The sequence below is a fragment of the Salvelinus fontinalis genome, chromosome 2, assembly GCF_029448725.1.
Source record: "Salvelinus fontinalis isolate EN_2023a chromosome 2, ASM2944872v1, whole genome shotgun sequence".
Lineage (NCBI taxonomy): Eukaryota > Metazoa > Chordata > Actinopteri > Salmoniformes > Salmonidae > Salvelinus > Salvelinus fontinalis.
The window spans coordinates 59012156-59035179 of NC_074666.1; the positions used below are offsets into that span (position 1 = coordinate 59012156).

Genomic DNA, 23024 nt, shown 5'->3' on the forward strand with positions numbered 1-23024 from the left:
AGCACTACAACAGAATGAAATTAGACTTCAAGGTGACGTTTGAAAGAAAGTCATAGTCCAACAGGAATAACCGTGACAACAAACGTACTGATTCTCTGCCACTTGGCCACCCAGCTGTCCTCTGGACTCATCTGGGCTATCACCCTGTAAACAGAGACAAAACAGTTTAACACACACTCACTGTCCAGAACTGTCCATCTCCGAAAAGTAAACAATTACAAGTAGAGAGCTTACCCATCAAACGAGGAACTTGTACACTCATATACCATCTCTCGATTCCCCTTCATCTGAAGGTACAACTCACAGTTGTCACAGCCATCATATTCAAACTGGTCAATAGTCTGTGTAGGGACAAGAGAAAGATGGATTGAATGATTACACATATCTGGATCCTGCTGGTGAGAGGCCAACTCTGCAGCCTATCCAACACCGTGGAGTCTTCAGGAGAACCATTCGTTCCCTTAACCATTTTGCCAGCCTCTACATATGAAATTCTCTGGACTGCCCTGACTCAGGCAACCTCATTCTCTTTCGCCCTCTCCGGACATTTCAAAGATGTAGCTTCTTGGTTCCCACCACAATTGCAACACTTCAACATGATCTTCCTTTTCAACATGATCTTCTTTTTGTACAACTTCCACATCTTAGCTTCTCTGTATTACAGACACTTGACACATGTCCAAAAGCCATACTAAGATTACACTGCATCTATCTTGGGACGAACGCTCGGACATGATGATTCACATACACTAATTTCACCCAGGCAGGGAGGGATTCCATATCAAAAACAGTAGAACAGACAGACTCTTTACTTTTACTCCAATCACCACACAATTAATCCGACGTACATAAACCACTCCAAGGATATTTTTAATTTGTTCAACATTGACGTCCCACAAGACGCCAGATATTACCCCCTTTACAGGTGCCCTGCTCTGAAGAGCAACGCACAACATGGCATATTTATCGAACTGGGTGAAACTCGCCACACGTTCCTTCTGTTCCTCGGACTTACAAGCCCACTTCTCGTGATCCTCACAACCTTTACTTTAACACACCACCTCTTCCACCAGTTTGGATATCTGAAACAGGTTTCTCAAGTTTGGTATTTCATCCAGTTGCTCATCCTCAAAAAAATGCACTCCTACAAGATAAATGGGGACTCCAGCTGAGCTCTTCATTTTGTTCTCCAACACAACTTTGGTTCGTTTCCCATTTTTTGAGCCCACACTAGAGGTAAAAATAGTGCCTGCGGTCCTGACGGATCATAAAGTCATATGGCTGACTGTAAGAATGTGCAGTAATGATGATAATAAATACTCTGGTGGTTATTGGAAATTAAATAACTCATTGTTATTGCATGATGATTTAAAAAATGTGATTAACCTCTAACGAGTCTCCCTCCCGGATCCGGGATCCTCCTCATCAACAAAAGTTGACTAGCATAGCCTAGCCTAACAGGACAGGGATATCATATAATATAAGTTTATGAAATCACAAGTCCAATACAGCAAATGAAAGATAAACATCTTGTGAATCCAGCCATCATTTCCGATTTTTAAAATGTTTTACAGCGAAAACACAATATGTATTTATATTAGCTCACCACAATAGCCAAACAACGCCATGTTTTCACCATGTTTCCAACGCATAGGTAGCTTTCACAAAACCCACAAATAGAGATAAAATTAATCACTAACCTTGAACAACTTCATCAGATGACAGTCTTATAACATCATGTTATACAATACATTTATGTTTTGTTCGAAAATGTGCATATTTGAGGTATAAATCATAGTTTTACATTGCAGCCACCATCACAAATAGCACCATAGCAGCCAGAATAATTACAGAGAGCAACGTGAAATACATAAATACTCATCATAAAACATTTATGAAAAATACATGGTGTACAGCAAATGAAAGATAAACATCTTGTGAATCCAGCCAATATTTCCAATTTTTTAAGTGTTTTACAGCGAAAACACAATACATATTTCTATTAGCACACCACAATAGCCAAACACACAATGCCATTTATTCACTGCCAAAATAGCTTTCACAAAACCCAGAAATAGAGATAAAATGAATCACTAACCTTTGGACAACTTCATCAGATGACAGTCTTATAACATCATGTTATACAATACATTTATGTTTTGTTCGAAAATGTGCATATTTAGAGGTACAAATCCTGGTTTTACATTGTGAATACGGAGCCACAATACGCCAAAATGTCCGGAGATATTTTGGACAGTCACCTAATCTAACCAAAGAACTCATCATAAACTTTACATAAAAATACTTGTTGTATGGCAAATGAAAGATACACTGGTTCTTAATGCAACCGCTGTGTTAGATTTTTAAAAATAACTTTAGTACAACATACAGCATGCAGTATTTTAAGACAGCGCTCACATATTCTCCGCCTTGTTGGAGCCAACATTTACCACAAAAATACGAAATAACATCATAAATATTCTCTTACCTTTGTTGATCTTCCATCAGAATGTTGTGCAAGGAGTCCTAGTTACAGAATAAATCGTTGTTTGGTTTTAGAATGTCCATTTCTTCTGTCGAATAAGCAACTTTGGCTAACATTGTGGCGCGAACATGCCCATCAACTCTTGGCGCCTGGAACGAAAAATTCCAAAATTCCCAATAAACGTTGAATAAACTGGTCAAACTCGGTTGAAAATCCTACTTTATGATGTTCTTCTCATATGTATCCAATAAAATCAGAGCCGGAGCAATTCGTCGTGTATACCGAACGCTTTTCAGAAGACAATGTGAGGTTCCCCGGCGCGTAGTTGAAAACTGAGAAAAGAGCGGACCTGTCACTCTAAAAGCTCTTATTCGGCCTCACATCAAGCTAGACACCCCATTCAACCTTCTACTGCCTGTTGACATCTAGTGGAAGGCATATGAAGTGCATCCATAAATAAAAGCCAGTTGAATAGGCAGGCCCTGACACGGAGCCTCATTTTCAGAATTTTCACTTCCTGTGTGGAAGTTTGCTGCCACATGAGTTCTGTTTTACTCACAGATATAATTCAAACAGTTTTAGAAACTTCAGAGTGTTTTCTATCCAATAGTAATAATAATATGCATATTGTATGATCTAGAACAGAGTACGAGGCCGTTTAATTTGGACACGATTTTTTCCAAAGTGAAAACAGCGCCCCCCTATTAAGAAGAATCTAATTTCTGTTTACTGGAATTTAGCTACCTCTAAGCAGAATATGGGAAATATTGGGAACTGATGAAATGTAAAATCCTTTCAGCCTGTATTACTTATGGGAAACGGCTTGCTTTAAGAAGGAGATGTGAGGTAGTTGTGCTCTCTAAGAAAATTGCTGACATCACAGAGATTGAGCATCTGATTTTAATGAGAAAGCTAGAGGAGCCTTCATAAAATCCAGAAAACAATGGCTTGAAAAAGGCGAAAAGAACAGTAGATACTTTTTTAATTTGGAAAAGAGGAGGGAAAATCAACACACTTTGAAAATGTAAGATTAATGGGGTAACCTCTAAGGATAGAGAGTTGTTATCAGACTTTAGCACTAAGTTTTATGAGAATCTTTAGTCCTTAGATAACAGTTTTGGTGACTCTAAGGATCTCCTTGATTTTATAGAGAATTGTGGTATCCTGGGAGGTCTATCCCAAGGGTTGGTGATAGAGGGGAGGTACGTGCCGCAACGTTGTCTCCCTCTGCTGGGAGTACACGGGCTGGGTACCCCGACTCTGATGGCCCAAGTAGAGGTAATTAGGGGAGAGTGCCAACCAGCCGTGCAGGCCACATAAATTGAGCACTGTGGCACACTGTAAGGGAAGACAGAGAGACAGAATCTGAGAAGAAGGACCGAGCCAAACCTAAGTTATTTTGTTATGTTTATTTTGTTGCCTAGTAAAGTCGTGTTTTCTGACTACAACATCCCTGTTTCTATGTTAATCTGTCCCTGTCTCAATGCACGCTCAACCCAACACCCCACGGTTTACCACGAATGGTGGAGAATAAGGGCACCTCAGTAACTTTGGGTGCCATGGGTTCGAGAGTACGGAGATTACCATGGAGGAACTAGTGGCTCAGTTTATCCTCAGCCAGCAGAAGCAACAGGCTCTCCAGGAGCAAGCGCTAGACGAGCAGCGCTAACAACACCTCAGACTGGTAGCGGAAGTAGCCCAGTTGAAGGGTGGGATGGCTCAGGAGTCTAGCCCGAATCAGTTCCTGGTCAAGTTAATGGAGGAAGATGACGTGGCGATGTATTTGTGCACCTTCGAGAGGACTGCGCAGAGGGAAGGATGGCCCAAGCCCAAGTGGGCCAGCCTTTTGGCACCCTATCTCTCTGGGAAGGCCCAGAAGTCCCACTTCGACTTGAACGCCGACCAGGCAGCGAATTATGAGGGACTCAAACGTGAGCTCCTGAGCTGTTATGGATACAGCCTCGCACGCTGTGCCCAACTGGTCCACCATCTCCCCCCGCGCTCATATGAACGACCTGATGCGCCTGACCAAGGGCTGGCTACTGACTGAAGTACCGTCCCTCCTGATAAGGATGGGTCATCCTGGATCAGTACATTCGGGCCCTCCCATGCGAGATGAGGAAGCATGCAGAACCCCCAGAGCCTCGAGGAATTGCTGACCGTGGTAGAAACCCACCAGAACACCCAGGACCTGCTGAAAGGGGCCCGGGCGGAGAGAGTGGACACGGGGAGGGGGAAGAAAAGCATCGAGAGAGGTGAGGGGCTGAAGGGGGCCCGGACGGAACCAGCTGAGGCCGTGAAACAGGAGGGCAACCCAAACCAATGACGACGTACACTGCTGGACCTAGATAAGAGGCACTCCGGGGGACTATACCACTACCGGGTTCTTCCTTTCGGGCTCCACGGGGCCCCAGTGACCTTTCAGGAATTTCATAGATCACATCCTGCGCCTGCACTGTGAGTACGCTGCTGCTTATTTGGATGTAATAATCGTGCAATGACAGCTTGGAGTCCCATCTCTGTAGGTGACAGATGGTGAGGAATGTGCTAAGGGGTCTACCGCGGGGGTTGGTGATAGAGGGGAGGTATGTGCTGTGACGTTGGCTCCCTCTGCTGGGAGTACACAGGCTGGACACCCCGATGCTGATGACCCAAGTAGACGTATTTATGGAAGAGTTATTTTGTTATGTTTATTTTGTTGCCTAGTAAAGTTGTGTTTCTGACTAGAACCTCACTGTCTTTGTGTTAATCTCTGCATGCTCAACCCAACACCTCACAGTTTACCACAGAATGAACTTGCTGAGTGAAGAATTCAATCGGTCTGTTGGGTTTGCTCAATTGAAATATAACAAATCTCCAAGTTGTGATGGATTCATCTCTGAATTTTACAAAACCTTCTCTGAAGAAATAGTACATTTTTTACTTGAAACCTTTAAGGAGACTATAAAGAAGGGATAACTACCTGCCTCTCTGAAGCAAGGGGTTATTACTCTTGTACAGTACCTAAACCACACAAGGATCTCTTAATTATTGATAATTTGGTGTCCAATCACATTCCTAAATAACGATTACAAAATTATATCCTCAACCTTTGCGGAAAGGTTAACGTCACGCTTGAATGATCTGATTGATGAATGTCAATCAGGGTTTATGAAAGGGCGCCATATATTTTATAATCTGAGGCTGGTGTTAGATTTGGTTGAGTATTGTGATCTATCAGAGGACTTCCCTGTTATCTTAATTTGGGATTTTCAGAAAGCCTTTGTAACCGTAAGTCTCTATTTTATCTTTGATTGTCTTAAGGATTTGAAGTTTGGAAATTTTGTTGTTGATGCTATTAGAACAGGGTATAATAGCTGTATCAAACTCGGTCATGGAACATCCTCAAGGTTTAACATTTTACAAAGGAATACGATAAGGTTGTCTAATCTCACCTTTTTTATTTTGTTAGTATCGCAGACCTTATGCTCATTTAGTTTATCAAGGTCAATTTGAAGGCATTTGATTAATTTGAATCCTGTAACTGAATCGATCAAAAAGAAGTTAGGGAAGGATTTAAGTCCTCATGGTTAGGGAAGGATTTAAGTCTTCAAGGGAGGGTGCTTTTATCCAAAGCTGAGGGGCTATTTATTTTACTAGGCAAGTCAGTTAAGAACAAATTCTTATTTTCAATGACGGCCAAGGAACAGTGGGTTAACTGCCTTGTTCAGGGGCAAAACGACAGAATTTTTACGTTTGCCGGCTCAGGGATTTGAACTGGCAACCTTCCGGTAACTTTTCCAATGCTCTTACCACTTGGCTACCTGCCGCTATCGTGTGCATCCTATCTTTTTTCATCTATTGACATTCCCAAATCCACTTGCTGTACGTTAGGCTATTGTACAACTTCATATGGAAAAACAAGCCACATAAGATAAAAATATGTTCTCACCAACACGGTTTGTGATGGTGGTCTAAATGTCTTAGACTTCACTCTCTTTAATTAGATATCAAAAGTCAACTGGGTTAAAAGGTACTTCAAAAATCCTCATTTTGTTCTTCAGAAGCTCAGAGGGCTTCATTTTTTACTACAATGTCCTTATAATTATTATATATATAACCATGCAAGTCAGTTAAGAACACATTTAAGAAGTTAAGAACAGTTAACAGAACACAACACTCCGCTTAAGAACACATTGGGCACTGTGCCAATTGTGAGCCGCCCTATGGGACTCCCAAAAACGGCCAGATGTGATAAAGCCTGGATTCGAACCTGGGATTGTAGTGATGCCTCTTGCACAGAGATGCAGTGCGTTAGACCGCTGCGCCACTCGGGTAAACTTCCTGTGATATTAGCGGTTTTTCACAAGCACACTTTAATGTGCTGGGCTTTGCTGTATAAACAACTTTTCACCCCATTAATGTTTTATATGGAATAATGGGTCGATATTACATAGAAACAAGATGTTATTTTACCGTAATTGGTCTGCAAAAAACATTGTCCTTGTTAGCCAAATTGGTTAGTATTATTTGGAATCTATTTAGGATGAGAGAATTTATGGAGAGATACAACTTTGAGGTTTCAAGCAAGGCATATGACACTGTTATAAAAGCTATACCTAGTGGGATATTTTCTACAGGAATTCTATTCCTTCTGCTATATTTTGTTGGGCTTCATCGTTTGATGTAAATAGGCATCGTGCTTGGCTCAATCCAAACAAATTTATGGTGACCAATAAAGTAAATTCTACCCATGTAATAGCTTGATTTCTAAATATACGGTGATTTAAGAAAATATTCAGACCTCTTGACTTTTTCCACATTTTGTTACATTACAGCCTTATTATAAAATTAAAATACAATTATTTTCCCCTCCAGATAACTACACATAATACATTATAATGACAAAGTGAAAACAGGTTTTTAGAAATTTTAGCAAATGTATTAAAAATAACAACTGAAATACCTTATTTACGTAAGTATTTAGACCCTTTGTGTCACGTTCGTCATTATGAATGGACCAAGGTGCAGCGTGGTAGGCGTACATTTTCCTTTATTAAATGAACACCGAACAAAAACAACAAAATCCCAAACGAAACTTGAAGCTAATAATAGTGCTGACATGCAACTATCCATAGACAAGATCCCACAAAGCACAAATGGGAAATGGCTGCCTAAATATGATCCCCAATCAGAGACAACTATAAACAGCTGCCTCTGATTGGGAACCATAACAGGCCAACATCGACATATAAACGCGTAGATGACCCACCCTAAATCACACCCCGACCTAACCAACATAGAGAATAAAAGCTCTCTATGGTCAGGGCGTGACAGTAGCCCCCCCCCCCCCCCCCACCCCCCAAAGGTGCGGACTCCGACCGCAGGGGAGGGTCCGGTTGGGCATCTACCATCGGGGGCGGCTCCGGTGCGGGGCGAAGTACCCACTCCGCTCGCAGATACGTCTTCCTCCACGAGGAGCAGGCACAGGACGTACTGGGCTGTGGGGGCGCACTGGAGACCTGGTGCATAGAACCGGCCCACATGCTACAGGACAAATGACACGCTCCTCAGGATGAGTATAGGAAGCTGGCACAGGTGGCATCAGACAGCTAACACGCTCCTCAGGACGAATGCTGTGCATACTACGCCAAACCAATAGCTCTCTCGCTTCACTCTCCTCCAATTTGTCCAACAACTCCTCTAAGGTCTCTATCTCTCCCCTTCCATTCACTCTCTTCCAATTTGTCCAATACCTCCTCAGTCTCACACCTCAACTTTGCCGACCACCTCGTGTGTCCCCCCCCAAAAAATATTTTGAGGCAGCTTCTTTGGTTTGCGTCGTGGCCTCGAACCCCGGCGTTGTCGCTCTCCTTCCTTCACCACTTGCGTCTGCTTCCATGGAAGGCTTTCGTCTCCTGCCATTATCTCCTCCCAAGTCCAGGATGTCTTCACCTCCTGGATATCCTCCCAAGCCCAGGATACATGTTCCTCCTGTCCACGCTGCTTGGTCCATTTGTGGTGGGATCTTCTGTGACGTTCGTCAATATGAATGGACCAAGGTGCAGTGTGGTAGGCGAACATTTTCCTTTATTAAATGAACACTGAACAAAAACAACAAAATACCAAACGGAACGTGAAGCTAATCATAGTGCTGACATGCAACTATCCATAGACAAGATTCCACAAAGCACAAATGGGAAATTGCTGCCTAAATATGATCCCCAATCAGAGACAACGATAAACAGCTGCCTCTGATTGGGAACCATAACAGGCCAATATCGACTTATAAACGCCTAGATGACCCACCCTAAATCACACCCCGACCTAACCAACGTAGAGAATAAAAGCTCTCTATAGTCAGGGCGTGACACTTTGCTATGAGACTCAAAATTTAGTTCAGGTGCATCCTGTTTCCATTGATCATCCTTGACCACAGTTGACAGTTCATGCCAGAGAAAAAACATGGGGAAGGGTAACAAAAACGTTCTGCAGCAATGAAGGTCCTCAAGAACACAGTGGCCTCGGGGGAGAAGGGCCTTGGTCAGGGAGGTGACAAAGAACCTGATGGTGTAACGGTCTTCGTCGGGCGAAAGAGAGGAGGACCAAAATGCAGCGTGATGATTATCCATTTTAATACGGATACTTGAAACAACGAACAAAAACAATAAACCGACAAATGAACGAAGACCCATATCCCATATAGTAAACACAAACACAGGAACACCATAACAGGAACAATCACCCACAACCCACAATACAAAACAGGCTACCTAAATATGGCTCCCAATCAGAGACAACGACTGACACCTGCCTCTGATTGAGAACCACATCAGGCCAAACACATAGAAATAGACAAACTAGACATTCAACATAGAATGCCCACTCAGATCACACCCTGACCAAACAAAACATAGAAACATACAAAGCAAACTATGGTCAGGGCGTGACAGATGGTCACTCTGACAGAGCTCTAGAGTTCCTCTGTGGAGATGGAAGAACCTTCCAGAAAGACAAACATCTCTGCAGTACTCCATCAATCAGGCCTTTGTAGTAGAGTGGCCTGATGGAAGCCACTCCTCAGTAAAAGGCACATGACAGCCCGCTTGGACTTTGCCAAAAGGCACCTAAAGAATCTCAGAACATAAGAAACAAGATTCTCTGGTCTGAGGAAACCAAGGATTGAACTCTTTGGCCTGAATGCCAAGCGTCACGTCTGGAGGAAACCTGGCACCATCCCTACGGTGAAGGATGGTGGTGGCAGCATCATGCTGAGGGGATGTTTTTCAGTGGCAGGGACTGGGAGACTAGTCAGGATCGAGGCAAAGATGAATGGAGCAAAGTACAGAGAGATCCTTGATGAAAACGTGCTCCAGAGCGCTCAGGACCTCCGACTGGGGCAAAGGTTCACCTACCAACAGGACAACAAGCCTAAGCACACAGCAAAGACAACACAGGAGTGGTTTCTGGACAATCTCTGAAAGTCCTTGAGTGGCCCAGTCAGAGCCCGGACTTGAACCCGATCAAACATCTCTGGAGAGACCTGAAAATAGCTGTGCAGTGATGCTCCCCATCCAACCTGACAGAGTGTAATGGCGCTCGTCCGTGGAAGGAGAGTAGGACCAAGGCGCAGCGTGGTACGTATCCATATTGATTAGAATACTCTTCAACAATGAACAAAACAATAAATAAATAGACAAAAACCAACGAAGCTACAGTCCCGAACTAGTGAACATAGAAAAACCAGGAACACACGAACAGGAACAATCACCCACAAAACCCAACACAAAACAGGCTACCTAAATATGGTTCCCAATCAGAGACAATGACTAACACCTGCCTCTGATTGAGAACCATATCAGGCCAAACAAGAAACCCCACGTAGAAACAGACAACATAGAAAATACCCACCCAGCTCACGTCCTGACCAACTAAATAAAGATGAATCAAAGGATATAAGGTCAGGAACGTGACACAGAGGTTGTGAGGATCTGCAGCGAAGAATGGAAGAAACTCTCCAAATACAGGTGTGCCAAGCTTGTAGCGTCATACCCAAAAAATATTACGGCTGTAACCGCTTCCAAAGCTGCTTCAACAAAGTACTGAGTAAAGGGTCTGAATTCTTATGCAAATGTGATATTTCAGTTTTTTATTTATAATACATTTGCAAAATTAAAAAAAAATGATTAGATGATAATCGATGATTAAGTCCTTTTTCCCCCTCAATCTTAGAATAAGGCTGTAACACAACAAAATGTGGAAAAAGTCAAGGGGTCTGTATACTTTCTGAATGCACTTTATACCTGATATTAACAGTGAATACAGTTTTTGTGAACCAGAAACTGAATCTATTGAACACTTATTTCGTAATTGTTTACTTAGTGAGGTGTTCTGGACTGATGTGAAACTATAACTTGGCAACAAAATGCATACAACCATTGAAATATCTAAGTTTGACATTATTTATTATTTTACTAGACTGATTCCACAATTGAATGTCAGTATGTCATAAATCTCTTTATTTTATTTGGAACATTTTTCATACACAAATTAAAATGAATGAAGAAAAGCCCTGTTTTTTTTTAACATTTTTTAAAATCTGATTTGGAAAACTATTTGAAATCAGTACAACATGTGCAAAACTAAATGTAACAAAAATGTATTCGCTACATGTCTGTATTTTATTTGATATACTGTGGATTTGTGTTATTATTATTATACATTTTTCCCTCTCCCTTATTTCTATGTGTAATCCCTCTGGCTGTTCAGTTTTTCATGTTTTGCATGTTACTGTTTAATAAAATTGCAGGCCGTTACCATGCTATGTGCTCAAGTTGAAGCCAAATTAGCTTAGCCATTAGCCCAATGTTGATACATGCATCCAGGTATATACTTGGGTGAGTATTTCATTATTATTTAATATGATAATAACATGTATTCAATATGATTGAATACATGTTATTAACACAGTGTGCTCCATTTGATGTAGAAATTGAAAAATGTAATTATTTTGAGACTTCAGGAACTAGCTTGACTGCTATGTCAAACAACTGCATTAATGGTTGCTTTGGTTATCAACAGCCTTGTTGTGGCTATTGTAGTCTTGACTGTAGAAAAACAGGGATCTCTAAAGTTGCCACAGGTGAGGCAGGCAGCATGCAGGCGCATTACCTAATCGTTCTGGAACCAATTGGCACGTTCAAGCGAATCACTTTTGTCAAGACGGTGACAATAGTTGGTCAACGCCTTTCAATGTGTGTTGAAATAGGTTATAAAAATTGTCCAACTTGCGACTACATGTCGACTGCATAAAAGTCATGTGATCAAAGGTAATGTTTCTTATAAAGTCGCCTTCAAGTCGCTGCCTCTTCTTCTTTGGGATCTTCTTTGGGATTTGGTTGGCGGATCGCAACCAACTTTTAGGTGTGTACACCACCACCTACTGCACTGGTGTGTGAGGCCATTCACAGCGTACCTACATTCAATTCTTTGATACGGTATTACAAATTGGGGAAAATAAAAATTTCCCTGCCAACTATTAGCCCTCCCTAAAAAAAACACCACCCATTCCACTATTTAAATTTTGAGTTTACATCGAGATATTACACTTTATATACATCACAGGAGACTGAAATGTAACAACACTGTTTGACATAGCTAGAATTTCTGGATTTTCATCGTAAAAAAACAAAAACATTATTATGATAACATTCCACCCATGAGTCCAAATAAGGCGCTTATGGTCATTGACTGCAGGAAAGGGCTACAAAGCTAACTACTTTCATTAGCTATCAATATGCACTTGATAAGTTGTCACTCTGATTTTGTTAGTTGTTGGATTCTCAAACAGCCGAAAATATGGAGCTCGAAGAAGCACTCCTCACCATCCCCATCAATCACAACAACTTCCCTACGAAACTGCCTGGTGAATAACCCCAAAACTGCCAGGTGAATAACCCCCAAAAATCTATCGATATGTTGGGATCCCTGTGGTGTTTAAAGCAGAGCTGCTGTCACCTCAGAAGCAAATGTCGACACCATCGACTGTTTCAAAACGACCAACTTTACAAGTTTAACCCGCCAGCTGAAACTTTATCGGTTCAGGAAGATGACCCATGGCCCCAGGGGCTCGGGAAAATAATGATTGCTCGACGGACAGGATACAACACCACTTCCACAATCCCAACTTCAAACAAGATCCATCCGAACTGCTGGTGAATCTAAAGAGTGTAACGGCTCTCGTTTGTAGAAGGAAGAGTGGATCAAGGCACAGCGTGGTAGGCGTACATTGTCTTTTTATTGATGACACCAAAACAAAATAACAAAAAATTAACGCGAACAGTTCTGTCAGGCACAGACACTAAAACAGAAAACAAGATCCCACAAAACCCAAAAGGAAAATGACAACTTATATATAATCCCCAATCAGAGACAACGATAGACAGCTGCCTCTGATTGGGAACCACACTCGGCCAAAAACAAAGAAATACAAAACATAGACTTTCCCACCCGAGTCACACCCTGACCTAACCAAACATAGAGAATAATAAGGATCTCTAAGGTCAGGGCGTGACAAAGACGCTGACAAGCAAAAACAAGGCGAAGATGGAAGCTGCCCAAGAAGTGAACTGTCGGTCCCCCAAAAGTTTCCGGCGACTCATGGCCAATAGTGATGATGGTTGTGAGGAGGAGGTCAAAGTAGAGATTGTTTGTCAATTTGTCAATCATGTCTATACCCTGTATTTAAACCGACACAAGTAACTACAGTAATTTAATTGCCAATAACTCAAAGAACATTCTTATTTGTGCCATAATTTCTCAGCCTTGCTATAATTCGATGTTTCCACAGGTTACATGTTTGTTCGACAGGTACACCGACCATCTCCTTACCAACAGTACAACCAAAGCAGAACCCAGACCATGAAGGAGTATGATCGGACCCCCATCCCACCCCGCGGCTGTATCATGGGTCATGGGGATGCCCCCTCCCCTACGACCATCTACACAGACAAGGGAATCCCCATATCCGTCATCCAAAATCCACAAAGAAATGGTTAATTGGCCACAAAATCAACAGTTTGCAGTGGCAGTCTCAGTCTCCAGAATTTAACCCCATTTGAAAATCTGTGGTTTGAATTGAAGAGGGCAGTCCATGAGCACAGACAAAGGATATCAAGGGCCTGGAAAAATTCTGTATTGAGGAATGGTTTAAGATCCCTCCCAATGTGTTCTCCAATCTCATAAAACATTTTAGAAAAAGGCTGTGTCATTATCCTCGCAAGGGGAGTTTAAAAAAAAGTAATTTCTTGTTAAACAATCTCTTTCTCTGAGCAATTCTATTACGTTAGTATAAAATTGTATTTTTTTTTTTTTTTTTACATACACTGTGCTGCCATCCTGTTAGAAGTTAACAGATTATTTTATTACAATGGTTCAAATGGATTTTCATCGTGTTCCATGGTGTTATTCACCCCCAAGTGGAGCTTTCTGGTACTTAGAAAGACTGTACGCAAACAGGAAGTAGAGAATTCGTTCTGCACGCATAGACGTAGCTAAAAACAACGCTACGGTGCAGGTCTTTCAGTGTAGTTATTTCTTATCACGCTTCAGCCTCGGAAAATATGTGTTTGTAAGTTCGATTCAAGCATTTAGCTAGTGGTGATAATATTGTTATTGATAGAGTTGCTTACATATCAATGTTGGTTGGTTGCATTTAGTCACACAAATTGCAATGCCTTTCATGTATGCCATCAGCTGTATTACTTTGCTCGTGTGTCATGCAAAAGAATTGTAAAATATACTATACTGTAGTTTTGTTACTGTTTCTAGTGTAATATGCTTTGCTATTCTACAGAGATGGTTGTACATTATTAGAGTAATTAAAGGAGTTAGCCAATTACCATAGGAGTAACAATTAGCTATATGGTTTGTTATCATGCCAGATGCATGGTACCTTAGCACGTGCTTTGTATTTATGCAACTTCAAATGTATAATGTACAGCTACAGTATGTCGGTGTGAACTGAATACTAAGGTATATTCTTTTCTGTGTTTTGCAGTTTCACAACATAAACGTTTTCAATATATTAATTCAAGAAAAGTCACGCCTTGGAAGTTTTATTGAAGACTTAGTTGTTAGCTATCTGTCTAGTTTTGCATTCGAACGCAATTCAAGGGCAGAATATACACTATGGGATCCAATCATTTTGATAATCTTCCTGCGGCCATACATACCAAGACTTATTTGTCTTTTTTTGTTTTTAGTTAAAGCACAAGTAACCTTAATGTTTATTCCTCATTTGTTTTAGTTTGACACCAAAAAGTGACATTTTTACATAATTTTGAAATGCAAAAACGGAACAAATCTATTTTAACCTTGAGTGATTAAAAAAAAAATCTCTATCATTATTATGATTAAAATGTGATATAATGAATTGGATATTTGCATTTCATTTACTGCATCATGTAGTTCTTTATATGGGGCCCTCAAAGGTAGATTGTCTACATTCCAGAATCTTCGATCTAAACGAGGTCAAAAAGTGGCGCTTGGCTGTTACCAGGGTTGTCCGCTGGAGGCCGCCCGGTGTCGTCTTTAGTCTGTGGTGTCACTGTGTAGCTCGTGCTCCACCCTCGGTAACAGGCAGTCAGCAGGTAGACGATCAATGAAAGCCCAGGGGAGGGAGACTACGAGAGGCAGGCTTCGGGACTTCGCTTAATGTACAGTGTCTTTTTCCAACTTTTCAATGTTCTTTATGAAGACCAATAACAGTGTTTTAACGACTTGCGTTCCTTCGATTCTACATTGTTCTACATTTTCAGTATCTTCAGTAAATTACTGGAGTTTAGCGTATATATATTTTTTCGGCAACCGCGGGAAGTATTTCGTTTCAGAATTGTTATAAATTTCAGACGTGGTACTCGGGAAAAGAGACAACTTTTTTGGAAGGTGGCAGGAAGCAAACTGGTTTTAGATGCGTAACAACTTAAGCGGGCGATAGACATGTGAATGCGTCGGCTGCAGAAATGACACGTGATTTCTACTGCTAATTAATTAACTAGTTATAACATGCTATGTAAATAATTTCAACGGTTCCATTGGATTAGCTAGTTAAACATGTCAAAAGTCCGGAATGCTCCGTTGTCAACTCTATGGTGGCATTTTTGTCGATATTTAGTCGCTACGGAGCTTATGAAAGTTACTATAGCATTTCCGTCGTTGTTTACTGAATGGTCGACTGTCATCTTGGAATCAGTCTTATCAACATCAATTTGACTTTGTTCATCTCGGTTTCTGAAGTTCAACAAACCTTGCCATTCGTTTGAAACCTATAGGGATACAGTGCGGTGGGGATAGCCTACATTCACACATCTAGCGTAAAGAATAGTAGGGGGAATTGCTTTTGAGATACTTGTTGCATCTGGAGTCCGTCAGCGAGATTTTACCATTTTTTCCCTTGCTCTGGAAATGTGACATGGAATACCGCTAAATTGGATACATTTTTTAAACCAGACGTAACTGTAGCATGTTTATAGTGGGTTGGTCACATAATTAATTATCAACATTGTTGCAAAAGGTTTTTTGAAATATTGCTAGTGGTTGAATATTACAGGAGCCGGTGTTTTGGAAGTGTCCGGACTGAACCGACTGACAACTTCAACCTGCACGTTGAAAATGAGAACTGGGCTACTGTTTATCTCGTGTAAGGACTGGAGCTCGTGTTGTATGTGAAGAGTGAAATCAATAACCTTTTTCAACTGGAACAAACTTTTAAAGCGGGGTAAGAATTAATCAGAAATCCACAAGACATGCATCCACAAAGACAACATGGCAGTCAGTGAGCCTTAAAACGTTGGATTTAACCCTGTTTTTCGAATAGGTTTCACGAGTTTTTACATTTTAGAACCCACAAAGAGGAGGACCGTTGCTGGGCCATATATTTATTGTCCTGAATCAACTCCGGTTGTTGCCAGCTTTGAAGTCCACGATGTGCGGCCGGAGCCCGCCGCTGCAGCCGATCCAATGACCGTTCCCCAGCGGCGATTGGCCGGGCTCTGGCCGTGGCTGCTCATAGCGGCCCTGCAGGTGGTGTTCGGTCAGACGGGCCTGGAGCTGGCGGCGGCCGTAGAGACAGAGCGCTCGGCCCCCAGGGCTGTCATCAAGGTGACACTGCTGAGACACGAGCCCAGGGGGAAGCCCATCACTCTGGAAGGGCTGTTCGTCGGAGGGAGCGCCGGCTCTGCAGAGGGGAAGCTCATGCAGGTATGTGTCACGGTCATATAGGTTTCCAGGTCCACCTGATCATGTGCAATGCAAGTCAAGTGCATACTGGCTATATTTTCTTGGTTAGCTTTCAATAACTCTTTGGCAATAAGTTTAGCAAATAGTGGTTATTGGCTTAAAATATCCCATGCATCTTTAATCAATTATGTCACATGAATTCAGTCCATGGAGACATCTTGTGATATAGGCTGGCCTGGTAGTCCATTGGACTGTGGAGTATTGTTTCAGATTTTTATGCATTGCTTGGTACAGTATGTCACATTGTGAAACAACATCCTCCAGAGGACCACTTTAGGCATCAGTTCTGTCTGATCTTATGGTTATGGCTTGTTTTGACAAGATTTGGTTTTACCATTCTGACTCTTCACCTTGGCAGATTCACCTTGGCAAACTCTGATGTTAACACTGTCCCATATCCTAAACCACAAAACCCCCATGGCAGTCTTAAATCTCAGGCCAACTTTTTTGTCATCTTGTTGTTGATCTCAGTCACTATAATGTAATAGGTTATTGAGCTGCTAGGCATATAACCCCTCGTTGTCACTCTGTTTCATGCATGCTGTCTGTGTCAACCATAGAATTAGGAATTAGAATTGAATAGGATATCTATATCAACATTCCTCATTAACAACAGTGTTGACATATATATTTATAGAGCTCCGTTTGTTTTAATTTTATCTTATTCCCATTTGTCTTCTTCCTGCCTGCCAATAAAATACTGGTTAGGGGTGAGAGTGCCAACTTCTCCACCCAAACCTTTTATCAAGCTGATGGATTTGTAGAACCTAAATTATTAGGGACAGCCATGCCCAGAAGTTGCCAAAAAACTCCCTTTTTTAATGTTTTTTTTTTACTGAACAGTGTGATTAAATACCAAACAATGCATTCCATGCAAGTTCAAGAGTTGAGATCAAAAGCTGCATTGTTTTTTTGTTTTTTTTTAGCTTGCTCATGCCCTTACTGTACACAATGCATAATTCAAATGCTAAACGCATAGGCATACATGTGGGCTATACTGTAAATATTCCTATTCTGCAAGCCAGGCCAGTTCCTGCGCTCTCTGTGGTGCATAGTTTGGATGCATGCATGGATTAAAGTTGTTGGGGAACTAAAGCAAGGCTAAGTCAATTTATTTCCAGTCTGAGAAGAAAGGGGGGCGACAGATATGAGATACATAGGGTCTTGTCTGTCCTCACTCACCAGGTGCATGAGGCATTTTGAATGAAGAACCAGATGCTGCAGATGTCCATAATTGATAATGAATTAGCCTACACAGCCTTTTCCACAGGGAATGTACAATATTAGACATAGCGGTGAAAATGATGACACTAGATTCATTTAATATAAAATATAGACTCAGTATGTCGAAGTGTGTGCACGTGTGTGTGTGCTTGCGTGTGTGTGATGTTATTTTTTTTTAGAGGTGTATTGCATAGCAGTGCTGCTGAAAAGATCAAAGGCATAAGTCAGCTTTCCGGGTCTTTGTTCATTTACATTGAGGCAACGAAGCCTTTCCTTTCCTTTGCGCTGAGTGCTTCTTTGATATATCACCTTAGATATGAGTGATAACATTTGACCTGACCTTGAAGGAGGAGTGGATTACAGTTTGAAAAAAACACTGAGATGTAGACCTAGGTCTGTCTGTCAGAAAGTGATTCCTAGATTACTGTTTTACTGAGGCTGCATCCCAAATGGCATCCTATTCACTATATAGTGCACAACTTTTGACCAGGGCCCATAGTTAAGTATACAGAGCCGATTCAGTAGTTTGTACTCAGACTTATCTTATGCACCTGAGTAATGGGCTTTGCAGGCGTGGTTCCTTTGCTCACGCTGAAAACATTTAATTCAACCAGGAAGAAATGTGAACTAACGGTGTAATGGAATGATGCAAAATGTTAGGAAACTAACTCTTGTCACTAACTCGGTAGTTTAACTCTGTAGGTTTGGAGATATACTGTCATTTTCAGAAGCCTATAGCTTGGGTCCCCAAATTTCATCCCAAGTTATAAGACCACGATTTCAAAAACTTCCCTGTGGAAAAGGTGATATGTTGATATGCTTCAGTTTGCTGCTATATGACTGGTTTCAAGTGATCATTATTGTGTGTGTGTGTGTATGTGTAAAAGGTAAAATAGATCTAAAACAATTGTCATTTATATTTACAATCCCCTTATCCAAATGGCTTCCTCATTTACTTCTTATCAATAGATCTTATCAATTTGTAAATTACAGTGCATGGAGAATGGTGTTATTTATAGGGGGAAAAAAATAAATGAGATGTTGTTCCACTTAGAACCGACATGTTGCTCGATCTTATTCATCGTTTCATCGCTCGTAAAGGTGGTGGAATCAGAATAAGGAGTATCTGTAGACACACCTCCGCCACACCTTAATTTCTTTCATCTCGACACCCAACGAATAGCGGGTGAATAGCATGCTATTCTCATGCTTAAGTTCAAGGTTAGAATATACTTAGAGAGAAAAGTGCATCAAAAGGGAATTACGTTCCATTTACGCGAGCTTAACTCAGCGAATAAGGTGCTATTTAGGCTGCGTTCTGAGTATTGGTGGACCAGGGTTGTGGAGGTGAAGGTGATTGCTGACATTACAGTATTTCCCTGATGGCGTGAAGTGATGCATATTTAGGCTTCATACTGGTTCCCTTCTAACTGCTGTTGTTCACTCAGCTCAGTTCGGTTACCTAGGGACAGTGACAGTTCTAATCCAGAGATGATAAGATCCCTGTTTATTTTTCCTTCAGAAGAGAAGAAATCCCAACACCACTAGGTCTTGGAATTGCCATGGACATAACGCTAGGATAGTATCACCAATACGATATGTATTGTGATTCTCACGATTTTACAGGTATTGCGATTCGATACTGCCATTTTATTGCGATTCCATGTTCCAAACATATTGCTCACCATTTCTGCTGCAGAGGGACAAGACCGAGCCATGAAAAATGAATGTGCTGAAAACATGTTTCACCATTTAAAAAGAAGATGAGAACAAGCTAGAAAAGGAGAATTACCAGAGTTTTGGCACAGGTATAGCTGGCTAGCGCTAGCTAATGTAATTTTTACTCTTTTTTCGCTTGTAGTTTGTCCCCCAACTGTTGTTTGATATTTTGTGTAATTATAGTGAAAATTGGTAGACACATTTAGCTGTCATCACTTGCCATTGACTACAATGCATTATGAAAATGTGTCTAAAGCAGTATCAAACCGTGGCTACTGGACCTAGGCCTTTAGTGAGGAAAAATAATATTCCAACGCATTGTAACAAACTCAAAAATCAAGAAAAATAACAGAACCATAGCATCACTTAGGTGGTTTTCACGCCCCTGAGTGCGTTTTACCCCCTTAGTAGAGGTCGACCGATTAATTAGGGCCGATTTAAAGTTTTCATAACAATCGGGAATCAGTATTTTTGGATACCGATTGGCCGATTATTATTATTTTTACACCTTTATTTAACTAGGCAAGTCAGTTAAGAACACATTCTTAATTTCAATGACGGCCTAGGAACGGTGGGTTAACTGCCTTGTTCAGGGGCAGAACGACAGATTTTTACCTTGTCAGCTCGGGGATTAGTTTTTGCAACCTTCCGGTTACTAGTCTAACGCTCTAACCACCTGCCTTACATTGCACTCCACGAGGAGCCTGCGTGGCAGGCTGACTACCTGTTACGCGAGGGCAGTAAGAAGCCAAGGTAAGTTGCTAGCTAGCATTAAACTTATCTTATAAAAAACAATCAATCTTAACATAATCACTAGTTAACTACACATGGTTGATGATATTACTAGTTTATCTAGCGTGTCCTGCGTTGCATATAATCGATGCGGTGCCTGTTAATTTCTCATCAAATCACAGCCTACTTCGACAAACGGGTGATGATTTAACAAGTGCATTTGTGAAAAAAGCACTGTCGTTGCACCAATGTACCTAACCATAAACATCAATGCCTTTCTTTAAAATCAATACACAAGTATATATTTTTAAACCTGCATATTTAGTTAATATCCCCTGCTAACATGAATTTCTTATACCTAGGGAAATTGTGTCACTTCTCTTGCGTTCGGTGCAAGCAGAGTCAGGGTATATGCAGCAGTTTTGAGTGCCTGGCTCATTGCGAACTGTGTGAAGTCCATTTATTCCTAACAAAGGCCGTAATTAATTTGCCAGAATGGTACATAATTATGACACAACATTGAAGGTTGTGCAATGTAACAGCAATATTTAGACTTAGGGATGCCACCCGTTAGATAAAATACGGAACGGTTCCGTATTTCACTGAAAGAATAAACGTTTTGTTTTCGAAATGATAGTTTCCGGATTCGACCATATAAATGACCAAAGGCTCGTATTTCTGTGTGTTATTATGTTATAATTAAATCTATGATTTGCTATTTGATAGAGCAGTCTGACTGAGCGATGGTAGGCAGCAGCAGGCTCGTAAGCATTCATTCAAACAGCACTTTCGTGCGTTCGCCAGCAGCTCTTCGCAATTCTTCAAGCATTGCGCTGTTTATGACTTCAAGCCTATCAACTACCGAGATTAGGCTGGTGTAACCGATGTGAAATGGCTAGCTAGTTAGCGGGATGCGCGCTAATAGCGTTTCAAACGTCACTCGCGCTGAGACTTGGAGTGGTTGTTCCCCTTGCTCTGCATGGGTAGCGCTGCTTCGAGGGTGGCTGTTGTCGATGTGTTCCTGGTTCGAGCCCAGGTAGGAGCGAAGAGAGGAACGGAAGCTATACTGTTAACCTGGCAATACTAAAGTGCCTATAAGGACATCCAATAGTCAAAGGTATAAGAAATACAAATCGTATAGAGAGAAATAGTCCTATAATAACTACAACCTAAAACTTCTTACCTGGGAATATTGAAGACTCATGTTAAAAGGAACCACCAGCTTTCATATGTTCTCATGTTCTGAGCAAGGAACTTAAACGTTAGCTTTTTTACATAGCACATATTGCACTTTTACTTTCTTCTCCAACACTTTGTTTTTGCATTATTTAAACAAAATTGAACATGTTTCAGTATTTATTTGAGGCTAAATTTATTTTATTTATGTATTATATTAAGTTAAAATAAGTGTACATTCAGTATTGTTGTAATTGTCATTATTGCAAATTTTTTTTTTAAAAGAATGATTTATTTCAGATTTTATTTCTTTCATCACATTCCCAGTGGGTCAGAAGTTTACATACACTCAAATAGTATTTGGTAGCATTGCCTTTAAATTGTTTAACTTGGGTCAAACGTTTCGGGTAGCCTTCCATAAGCTTCCCACAATAAGTTGGATGAATTTTGGCCCATTCCTCCTGACAGAGCTGGTGTAACTGAGTCAGGTTTGTATGCCTCCTTGCTCGCACATGCTTTTTCAGTTCTGCCCACACATTTTCTATAGGTTTGAGGTCAGTGCTTTGTGATGGCTACTCCAATACCTTGACTTTGTTGTCCTAAAGCCATTTTGCTACAACTTTGGAAGTATGCTTGAGGTCATTGTCCATTTGGAAGACCCATTTGTGACCAAGCTTTAACTTCCTGACTGATGTCTTGAGATGTTGCTTCAATGTATCCACATCATTTTCTTTCGTCATGATGCCATCTATTTTGTGAAGTGCACCAGTCCCTCCTGCAGCAAAGCACCCCCACAACATGATGCTGCCACCCCTGTGCTTCCCGGTTGGGATGGTGTTCTTCGGCTTGCAAGCAGCCCCCCTTTTCCTCCAAACATAATGATGGTCATTATGGCCAAATAGTTCTATTTTTGTTTCATCAGACCAGAGGACATTTCTCCAAAAAGTACGATCTTTGTCGATATAGGAGTAATTTTACAGTGAATGTAGATCATTTTGAACCTGTTTCCTCCAGTATCTTCACAAGGTTCTTTGCTGTTGTTCTGGGATTGATTTGCACTTTTCTCACCAAAGTACGTTCATCTCTAGGAGACAGAATACGTCTCCTTCCTGAGCGGTATGACAGCTGCGTGGTCCCATGGTGTTTATACTTGCATACTATTGTTTGGTACCTCCAGGCGTTTGGAAATTGCTCCCAAGGATGAACCAGACTTGTGGAGGTTCACAAATTTTTTTCTGAGGTCGTGGCTGATTTCTTTTGATTTTCTCATGATGTCAAGCAAAGAGGCACGGAGTTTGAAGGTAGGCCTTGAAATATATCCACAGGTACACCTCCAATTGACTCAAATGAGGTCAATTAGCCTACCAGAAGCTTCTAAAGCCATGACATCATCTTCTAGAATTTTCAGGAG

At 41.2% G+C, this 23024-nt stretch overlaps 1 protein-coding gene across 1 annotated transcript in view; it reads left to right on the top strand.

The window, feature by feature from the left end:
- The first annotated feature begins 14935 nt into the window (after nt 1-14935).
- The window catches only part of LOC129822171 (E3 ubiquitin-protein ligase RNF43-like), a 191038-nt gene continuing 182949 nt past the window's right edge, over nt 14936-23024 (top strand). Inside the window, exon 1 of the mRNA XM_055880216.1 lies at nt 14936-16723. Within this exon, the coding sequence (XP_055736191.1) occupies nt 16484-16723 (240 nt within the window). The 5' untranslated portion in view covers nt 14936-16483. The remainder of the gene's footprint in view (nt 16724-23024) is intronic.